At 57.7% G+C, this 10,725-nt stretch overlaps 1 protein-coding gene across 6 annotated transcripts in view; it reads left to right on the plus strand.

Moving 5' to 3' along the window:
- ZDHHC14 (zinc finger, DHHC-type containing 14) overlaps nt 1–10,725 on the plus strand; it is a 184,086-nt gene that overhangs the window by 154,428 nt on the left and 18,933 nt on the right. For all 6 annotated transcript variants that reach the window (XM_012721990.1, XM_012721999.1, XM_012722003.1 and 3 more), the window contains exon 5: nt 1,401–1,449. In XM_012721990.1, coding sequence (XP_012577444.1) covers nt 1,401–1,449 — 49 coding nt within the window. The remainder of the gene's footprint in view (nt 1–1,400; nt 1,450–10,725) is intronic.

A 10,725-nucleotide genomic window follows, 5' to 3' on the forward strand; every position in this document is an offset into this window, starting at 1 on the left:
CATGTACAAATAGACACACAGACACAGTCACACCCACACACAGTCACACATACAGCCACACAGAGAGACACACACAGTCACACACACATACACAGAGACCCACACATCTACACAGACACACACAGGCACACGCACAGCCGCCACCCCGCTGGGATGAAAACACTTTCATCTCCTCCGAAAAAATGGCGTCAGCCGTTCATCCACTGGCTAGTGCTGTCTTCTGCAAAAGAGCATGCAGGACTTAGCTGCCTGCAAACAACCCTCCTCCATGTCCTGCGCCCCACGGGCCAGCTCACCAGCCCTATCTGAGCTGGCACGGGATGCCTTCAGGGAGGTTTTTACCAGGTTCCCAATATCCCCCTAAAACTCCAAAACATTGGCCAAGTCAGTGGTTTGAAGGCAGCAGGAACCGTCCCCACCTCCTCGCTGCCAGGCTCCCCAGGCCCTGAGAGGGGAGAGCACAGGGCCAGGGAGGGCTCAGGGCGAGGGTCCTGCTGTCAAGCCCCCAGGGAGGGGCGTCCTCTGCGAGGTCGTGTGTCTGGGAGACGTCAGAGGACGGAGAAGTCATTGCTCTGGGCACGCCGCTCCCCCCAGACGTCAGCGCTCAGGCGTGCAGTCTCGCCCGCGGCCTGGCGGGCTGAAGGCGAAGCCGTCCAGCTGGCTGTCCTCCACCGCCCTGGGCCCAGCCGCCCCCACAGCACACACACGGGGACACTCGGCCTCGCCGGCCGCTTCTCCCTGTCCCTCCCCTTGCTCCCCAAAGCTCAGGGCGTCGTGAAGTCCCACGAGGGCCCGAGACGGGCCCCTCAAGGGTCCTCCAGAGCAGGCTTTTAGTCGTAAAGCGCAAAATGCCAGCACACAAGCCAAAACGGCCTCTCGGCAGGTGTGCCTGCACGTGGGCGTCCCAGGGCACGTTGAAGTACCCACGTTCCTGCTGAAATGCCGTACACCCGACTCTGCACACACGATCCGAGAGTGCTTATCCGGGAGCAGCCTGGCTCCCGAGCCTTCCTGGCCAGAGGTTAACAACTTTGGGGAAGCGGTCTTTCACAGAAGAGGAGGATAAAGCGGCTCGCGTGTTCTGTTTTCCCATTAACACCAGGAAAACAAAAGCGGGATCAGAACTATAATTTACGGGAAAGGCGGCGGCACCCACCTGCCTGCATGGAACGAGCCTGCAGATGTCGGGTCTAATTACGAACCTGCCGTTCTCCCCTAGACTGACGTTAGTGGAATCTCAGCCCCTGATCTGCATACGGGGGCGGTTACCACACACAAAATGTAACTATTGAGTGGATCTTTAGCCCCCTGTTCTTGTATGCAGATGAGGGAGCTTTGCGCATGGAGGTGCTGCTCGGGAGGTGAGTGCCTGAATACTAAATGTTGGTTTGTTCCCACAGGTTCACAACAAACAGGATTCCTAAATGCCCTTAAGGACAGTCCTGCGAGATATCCTTTGTGGTACCCCAGCTCGCGGGCGTGGGACGTGACCCCTTTCTTCTCAGACATCATATTCTTTATATTCTGGAAAGCATCTCAGGGACTCCCTGGTATCCACTAGCCTAAATGGTGGACCCCACCGAGGCTCCTTTAGCCCTATTGAAATTGGGGTGCTTTTTGGTTGGAAAAGCCCGTGGGGATGCTTGCCACGCCCAGAGAGCACGGACTGTGTGAAACCCGGCTGGTCTGAGGGGAAAGCTGGGGTCCAGCCGGCTTCCCTGTCATCGCAGGTCCCTGCAGTGTATTTAGGGGTGCCCCTGGGGAGTCCTTTTCTTGGCAGACAGACTGGCCCTCGGTGTAGGTTCTGTCTGGGGGTGTGGCTCCTTTGGGCAGCGTGGATGACAGATTTATTTCCAGAACGGAACATCTCTTTGTGACTCTGCAGGGACGAACGCTGGTCCTCCTCAGTCCTGGGACCCCCATCCTGCCAGACAGCACACACACCCCGCGGTGTTGGGGGCTCCTGGCAGAAAAGGGGCCCCGGCTCCCACTCCTGCCCCCCGCAGGTCCACAGGCTGGGCCCCTCTCTTTCCTGTCATCTCAGCAGATGGACGGGGCCTGAATGCCTCCTTCCTCCCTGGGGCACCTACCTTGTGGTAGACAGTTGCTGGAGTGAAGGGACACACGAGGCAGTTACTGAAATAAACCAGTGTGTGCCCCGGGGTGGGGTGAGGGGCGGCGATGGTGGTAGCCATGGTGTCTCCGAGGTAGATGGAGGAGCAAACGGTGCCCTTTCTGTGCGCTCACGTGATGCCGAGTGTCTTCTTGTGTCTGTGCTGGCGGGCCAGGGCGTGTTCTCTGTGAGTCACGAGGCAGGAGGAGGGCCACGGGGTGCTGGCGTGGCTGGGTGGCTGTGCAAGACCCTGCTGGCCCCTCCATTCCTCTGGCCGTGGCAGGGCGTTCAGGAACATGGGTGTCCCCTACTCAAAAGTGGGTGGGCTTTCGCGGTGATGAAGCACACCCAGGTTTCACGTGCCAGTAGCCCTCCCCCCCGTTCGAGGGGTGACCCCCAGAGAGACTCTTGTGACGGTGATTTCTGTTGGATACATGCTTGCGGAAGAACGTCTTTCTTGCATGCGTCTGTGAAGAGGTGCTGAGTTCTGGTGAAGGATCATGGCTTGGTACCCCAGAAGAGTCTTGGTGCTCACTGGCTTGTGGTGTGTGTAGGGGAAATAGGAAGTTTTGAGTATGAGCGATAACGTGTGTTTGCTAGGTAAGCCTGGATCTACTGGTGTATTCGGCTCTGCTGCCTTCCTCTGGATGCCCGTGTGGTTTGGGGTGGCGCGGGATGGCTGGGTGGAAGCTTCCGAGGGGCGGCCTGAGAAGCACATGGCCGTAGTAATGTCAGGAGGACTCCGTGGCCGGGGACGGCACCGGTCTCCGTGTTCACCCGCCTGTTGGGACGGAGGTGCCAGCTGCCTCCCTACGAGCCTGAGACCCGGGAGGCTCTCGTGAGGACGTGACCCTTGCTTGTGATGTTTCCATGGCCTGTGACGGACAGTGCTGCCCACGGCCTGTCCTCTCCAGCCCTCCCGTCTGTGTGAGCAAGACTCCGTCCCGGGCCCACGCCTCCAGCCAGAGGAGCACTTCCGGCGAGTTAAGATAGGGGTTGGAGTCCGGTGGGACCCTTGCAAGTGGCCACTGGAGATGGCAAGAAAATTGCCTATTTAAGCTTTTCCACGGCCTCGACTCTGACCCCCGATGATGACATAAAAATATTTTAATGAGGAACAAGGGCACAGGCCAAGGTTTCTCACCCTGGATGTACTGGATTGTGACTAAATCTGCAAAAACCAATGTCAGTGATGGAGTGAGAGCGTCGTGACCAAACTGGGTCCAAGGGTGCCTGACCAGGTCCAGGGGTGCCTGACCAGGTCCAGGGGTGCCTGACCAGGTCCAGGGGTGCCTGACCAGCGTGCCAGCAACAGCCGTGGGCGGACCGGAGAAGTCAGCAGCCAACGTGAAGACCCAGCAGCGAGGCCCAGCCCGGCCGCTGCTGTGACCAGCCCGACGGCGGGGTGACAGAGCTGCAGGGAGCCCAGGACAGAGCAGGGAGGGGCTGGGAGGCACATCACAAAGGCTCCTTGTGGGCCGCTGGTCTGCACCTCGGCCCTGCACAGCCCACAGGCGCGGGCCCTGGACCACCCTCCTCCCTCGTGGCACTTTTTTTTAGTTATATGATTTATTTATGCATAGAAGACCTGGGGTGCAGACCCGAGGTATGGGGGGCTAGGGGTGAGAGGAGTCACCAGGTACAGAGTGGGGAGCAGAATGGGCAGATCCACTGAAATGCACTGCTGAGGGAGCAGCGGGGAGACAGGAGAGGTCTGCTGCGCCCTGGGGGTCACCCCGGCGGGGATCGAGCTCTTCCCGCAGTGGCGGGAGACAGCTAGAGCGCTGAGACCTACCCTGCATCTCCGGGGGCTGCCTGGTACTGTCTCACTGGGCTCTGAGCTCCCCCCGGGACATCAGGTTTTCAGAAAAATCCACTGAGGGGACAGTGTCAAGGGTGAGCAAAACCACTGCCCTGATCAAAAGAAGAACTGAGGTTCTGTCTGTTTGAGGACCAGGCTGTCATGGCCAGGGAGCGACAAGTGGACTTGGTTGATGCCATTGCTGTCCAGGGCAGTTCCTACAGCGGTGTGGCGTGGCCTTTCTTCAGACAGCTCGGTGTTGGTCTCCGGCCTGGGAGGCCCTGGGTGGGGCCTTCCTCTGCGCTTGCAGTTTCCCGGCGCAGCTCAGGGGCCGGGGCTCAGCTCAGGCAGGTGCTCGGGCTGGGGCCGGGGCTCAGCTCAGGCGGGTGCTCGGGCCGGGGCCCAGGCCAGGGCTCAGCTCAGGCGGGTGCTCGGGCTGGGCCTGGAACTCAGCTGAGGTGGGGGCTCAGCTCAGGGCTGCAGTGGGCTGGGTGGCTGCAGATAAGGCCGCTGTGCACAGGGCCTCGAGGTGAAGGTGTGGTCGCTTTTACTCTGTACTTTTAGGGTCTGCGAGCGATTTACCTACTTAGCCTCTATTTCATTATAGACTTTAGAGACTCCCCTGGCCTCCCCAGGGCGAGAGATAACAGGAGTCTGTGCCTGAAGACACCAGCCCTCAGTGCAGGGCCCCGTGAGGGAGCCACTTGTCTCCCTCAGAACCAGTTACTGACTGTCACCACGACAAACCCTGCCGGCCTCAGGCGAGAAGACCTGGTCCAGACTTCTGAAGCACCATCAGTCAGTAGGGCTCGGCGGAGCAGCTGAGGGCACAGGGCAAGCTGACTCTTGCTCCTCAAGGACCATTTGTTCTTGCCAAGACCTGGGCTGTGATTCTGGTTTCAAAAAGCAGCCCCTCCGTGCAGGGTGGGGTGGGGACATCCAGAAGCAAGCTGCTGGGGCTGGGGGGCAGGAACCGCATGGGCTGTGTCCCCTGCAAAGCCATGGAAAGGGGGGTGGGGCTCCAGCTGGAAAACAGAGGGCCCTGGGCCGCCGGGGCTGAAGGTGGCTGTGCACAGGGCGTCTGGGGAAAGCAGCTGCCTTCGGGCTGGGAACTGGGGTCCCTCGTCCCTCGATCGTGAGTGACGTCATCCCCGCTGCCTTTGTCTTTAAGAATGTTCATCATGCAGCACGGTCGAGATAGTGGGACATTTGCAGACAGAGCCACACACACACTGAACTAAGGGATGACAGTGGGTAGATGAGTGCTGTGGGGTGCTGGGCAAGTGGGGTTCAGGGCGAATGTTGGAGATGAAGGGAAAAGGGAGACAGTCAGCCCAGGACAGCAGCCAGGCAGCCCCTGGGGGAAGGGTGTGGCCACACCTGGTCGTCCCTATAGACTTCTAGGGTTCCGGAGGCAGCACCGCGGAGGAGCAGGGTCCCTGAGGGGCAGCCACGGCAGATCAACAGTCATTCAGGGTGACAGCATTAATGTCCAGTTAAAAGGATTTGGCCATTGTTAATCATGGCTTACTGTGCAGGGCTCCCAAGCAAGTGTTTTCAGCGTCTGGTGCATCAAATGGTAATTGATTCTACATTTGTGGAAGCGTTTGACAGAAAACCTTTGTAGCCCCAATTTGCATTCATTTCCAGCCACACGTCTGAAAGCTGTCCCTCTGGGCTCATGGAATTTGGTGTATTTGTTTGAGTGCCTCCAGGGACAGGGACACCCAGGGCAGGGGTGTGTGACCCCAGGCTTGGTATCTGCTCCTGGGGGGGGGGGTAAAGGGTATCCTGAGCAAAGGGTGTCCTGAGCACCTGACCACTGGATCTACTCAGTGGGGTTCCGTCGCCCCAACTTTTGCACCCAGGAGTCTGCAGAAGGAGTGCTGGCTGCCCTAAACACCCCAACCCCCTAAGCACCACCCGCTTCCCCTTGCGTGTGATGCAGGGACTTGGTGCAGAAGGAGCTTCAGAACTGTCTCACAGGATCGCAAAGGGGGATTGGGTGGGGGGGCTTTTCAAATCTCTCAAGCAATACAAGGATCTTTCTCATGGTGAAAAATGTCAAAGAGCCACAACTCTTGAGCAGGTCAGCATCGTGCTCTGTGGGTGTTTGTGGACCACTCCCTGTGGTCTCCTGCGCACCCCACATATTCCTGAGCTGGGTTGGGGGCTGCCTGTCCCTAAGAGGGACCATCCTCTGCCAGACCCTCCAGCTTTGTTTTTCAGTGTTTCCTGGTGATGTTTGCAAGTCAGGTACAGACCTGCCTTGCTTTGCCTTCCAGATGTGTCCACACAGCCCCACGGCCTGGGACGTGGTTGGTTCTTCTCAGGGCTGTTGAGGGTCCCTAATTCCTCACCGCTCAAAAACAAAGAGAGCGGGTTTTCCAGCTTGTCTGTTTCACAAGCGTCTGTGAAGCTCTGGGGTTGACGACTGGCTGTGGGACCGCTGAGTCGGACGCAGAGCACAGTTGACTGTCGAAGGAGGTGTGCGGGTGTCCCCCAAAGAGGCCGCCCCTGCCCGTGCAGGCACCCCACCTCCGGCCCCGCCCACTCTGGGGCTCCACAGCAGCGCTATGACTTTACCAGTTGATGGGGAGAAGAAAATGTCATTGTTTAAATTTCCATTTTCCGGGTAATGATCGGTTTGTCCATCTTTTCACATTGGCTGGCCTTTTCCTCCCTCCCACAAGAGGCCAATTCATAGCCTTCCTCTGTTTCTCGATTGAATTCTGCATTCTTTCCCTATGACGCGTCCTTTATGGATTCTCAGCAGTAATTTTTAAAATATCTTTGGCCAATATTTTTCTCTCAATCGCTCTAGCTTTTAACATTGCATTTTCCTACAAAAGGGTGTAATTTATTAACAACAACCTATTCATGTTAAAGGACATGATTCCTGGGCTTATCTCCTCACCCCAAAACTGTATGACTATTCCCTTTATTCCTCCAATGCCTTCATAGTTTGCTTCTTCTGTTTGGCACAGTCCTTTATCTGAAATTCAATGCTGTGTGTGTGGTGAGAGCTGACGTCGTCACTTTACTTTTCCCGCGTTTAATGGCGTGCCCCAATCCCACTCAATACTCGGTCATCATATTAACATTCTAGGGGTTCTCATACTTTTAGCTCTCAGGATTCCTCTACACCCTTGAAATGACTGAGGGCTCCAAAAACTTGAATGTATGTGGGCTGTATCTATTTTCCTATATCACGTTTGAAATTCAAGCGGAGTAAATTTAAAACAAGGAAAGTCACAAGCACTCAAGTAACTATTGGGAGGTAACAGCCTCCTCCTGCGTTGGGGGGGGGGGCAGGACCCCTGAACGGCAGCAGGAGCGTGGAGCTGGAAAACGAGCTTGGCTATATCACTCCAAAGCTAGTCCGGAGAATCCCCGGGGAAACGTCTTGGGGACCCAACAGGCCCCCGGGGCCCTGCCTGGGAGCCCTGTCAGTCCCCCTCTGCTGGTTTGACTGCCTCCCTCAGGCCCCTGCTGAGCCCAGGGCCGGCTGCTCGGTCCTGCCTGGGTTCTAGAACCTTCCCCCACCCAGAGGGGTCTCCCTGTCTTTATTTACCTGAAAAATCTCCCCTGCCCGGTCCCATGCGTCTATTTCACAATCTTGTCTGTCCTAACTCATTTCTCTTCCTGATCCGTTTGTTGAACCCCATTTATTCGGTTCCAGTTGGGGTTTTGGTCGGAAGTATAGTGACGCCCTAGGTGAACCTGCGGCCACTCCATACGCTCTTGCCTGGTATAAAAGCAGGCACCCCACCACCAAACACACACGCACCGCACACACCTCGCCCACGCTCACGACACTCACTGCGTGTGCCCCCCGGCCACACACAGCAATGCGGGAGCAGGCCCTTGTGCCGGGCCAGGTGTGGGTTCCTGCCTCTGTCTAGGAATTCTAGGGTGCGGACTCGACGAGGCAAATAATGCTGACAAGTCCCCAACATCCGAAAGTATTTAATGCCGATGAAGACACTCTGGAGGACAAAACGGGGTTCCGCTGATACCCGCTTTTCCAGCAAGGCGGGTCCTGTTCGTGAGCTTCTTATCTTACTGTACGTTGTGGGGGAAAATGAGTGACTGTCAGTAACATTCTGAGGTTCTCGAAATCAGCACTTGACAGGCGGGGGCCAGACTCAGACGCACAGGAGCCCAGACAGGCATCCAGGCCACCAGCACAGCCAGACACCAGGGCCCGCAGCCAGCTCGGGAGGGGGGGTGGCCCTGGGCTTCAGCATTCTCTGGTCTTCTGGAATCCAGGGGATTTGGGTCCGTGAGGAAACCCACGTGAAACACACAGACTTTGAAAGTTAAAGCTATTACTTGGAGCTATAACCTAAAGCTGTTACTTTACATAAGAAAGCTACTATTTGGCACTTGGCAAAATAAGGTGCAGGCAGCCTGCCTGCTGAGGTGGAGAGGCGGGCAGGGCCGGTAGCAGAGTCAAGCTCCCCTGGGGCTCTGAGGCCCGGGCTGGGGAGCAGGGTGTGACATCACAGCCACCTGGCCTTGCAGACCTGAGCTCCGAAGCCACTTTACATCTGTCACTTGGCATCCTGAGAAGTGTCCTTCCTCACCCGCCGTCTGAGACCAGCTTTAGTTCTTTCTGACCTGTGTGTGAGCTCTCGTAAGAGGCATGGCGTCTCGGGGTCTCCGCTTCCTACCTGAAAAACGAAGGGTTAGAATAAATCAGGTCTCAACTTGGGGTCCTGTATAGTCACATACCAGGGGAGTTTTTAAGCCTTCTGACATAAAGGAGACATTGGTGTGCCCTTTTCCTGCGAGGTGAAGGGAAAGCCAGAAGGGGTCCGTAGAAAACACTTGGTTCCAAGACTTCTCCCCTTTGTGAGTGGCTGAATACCGGGGTGTCCTCACGGGCTGCCCAACCCTCCATCCGCACCCCTGGAACCGTCTCCCTGGCCTGCCTTCCCGGAACACACAGCCCTGCCTCCTTAAGGCACAGGGACCCCGCCACCCCCACCTTGTCCCAAGAACAGAGTTGGGTGCACAGAGCTCAGCATGGTGGGGATCCACGGGGGTGTCCCCACGGGCGTTGTCAGTCTTTTTCGACACCTGATCATCTGTCCAGGCCTCGGCTACCGCCTCTTGGGTGGTGGCTGTGGGAATTCAAAGCCACCCGGTCTCATGGTGGCGAGGGCGCGTGAGGTTGGCTGGCGGGGTGGCCTGTTTCCTCTTTCCTCCTTCTAGAAGAATCAGTAAGTGAGATGTGATGCTTTGAAGAGCCTGTTGTGCACACGTGTATTCCTTCATCTTACGACATGGCTACGTCCCGGCAGCTGTTCAGGTACCTGCACCTGAGGAAGCTGGAGGGGGTGGGAGGCGCCAGCAGGTTCCCAGGCCCGACCAGAAGGGCCGGACTCCGCCAGCAGAGGGCGGGGCGCTCCTGCCCCTAGGGAAGAGTGGACACAGGAACCCTCCCCAGCCTGTCTATCTAACTGGCAGAACCAAACTGCCAGGCCTCGCCTCCCAGCTCCTAACGTTCCTTACGCACATTACTTCACTCCTTTCTGCCTCAGTCTCCCTCTTGGCTCAGCAGAGATCGCACTAGGATTGAGCCTGAGACATGAGCCGGGCCGGGAGCAGGTCGGCGATTCTGTGAGCTGGGCGGTGTATCCTGCTGTCCATAAAGTGCTTCAAAAGCACATGAAGTATCAAGATAGAAAAATGCACTTTTGTTATTGCTGTTACAGTAAACCTTTAAAAACCCCGTCCCCGGTAGCAGCACCCCCTTGGGGGAGTCACTGCGAGTGGCCTGCAATAGGGGATAGCAGCGTCTGGTGACTGCCCGGCTCACGCCTAAGTGCGTCGTACAGAGTCTGACGGCGCCATCATGCTGCGGGGCGACGCCTCAGTGTCTGAGGGCCCGTTATCGCTGTGCTGCTGTGACTAGTAAGAAGCCTTCCGTTCCGTTCTTTAATCGCCTTTCCATCCTCGGCCACTTCTCGGCTCCGTCTCGTTGGTCACCTCCTCTTGGGTCTCTCTCTGGTCTTTTCCTTCCAGCTCGGGCTCGACCATGGCTGCTGTCAGCTCCGTCCACACACCTGCTCCCTCGAGCCAGTCTCCGCTGCTCGGCTCCCTCTGCCTCGGTCTCTGCTTTCATGCCCACGCGTGCTGGGAGCTGTCTTGGGCGGGGGGTGAGGGCAGAAAGGGGAGCTTCCGTGAGCCTCCCGGCCACAGGCAGCTGAGAGCAAGGCTGTCTTCGCCCCGTGAGCCACCGCCCATGTGTACAGCTCGGTCTGCATGCCTGAGTAACCTGTAACCTGGAGAAAGGGAGAGGTGGCCCAGGGGAGCCCAGGGGCAGCCCAGGGGAGGGATCCCCTCTCTGCATCTCTCCGGCCCCCACTGACCTTCCCTACCCACCTGTATCTGCTCTTCTCAATTACCACCAGAGTTTTCCTCTGCACGGATGCGGCTGCCCCCCCTCTTTGGTTCACCCCTGTGACTCTCGCTGTACGGAGCAGCCGGGCCCACTGGGGGTTTTTCTGGAAGGGCCGGCTGCCCTCTGACCCGCTGGTGCGGGAGCGTTTTCCTCCTGTTCATTTCCAGGGCGCTGTTCTGAGAGCTCGCGGTTCTAGACGTTCGGACTTGAGGAGAGTAAACCCCAGCTTCTGCGAGAGGGTCCAGTGGCTTATTCTGGTGTTGAGGGTCAGTCAGCGGGCAGGCTCCATCCACGACTGGTTGGGGTGCCTCCATGCCCCGAGGTGCCTTGTCCACAATACGTGGCAGGTGACGGGATGGCGCTGGACAATCCATTTCTGTAGCCAGTGCCGAAGGGTCC

Source organism: Condylura cristata, unplaced genomic scaffold (genome assembly GCF_000260355.1).
Source record: "Condylura cristata isolate star-nosed mole 26May11 unplaced genomic scaffold, ConCri1.0 scaffold00001, whole genome shotgun sequence".
Taxonomy (NCBI): domain Eukaryota; kingdom Metazoa; phylum Chordata; class Mammalia; order Eulipotyphla; family Talpidae; genus Condylura; species Condylura cristata.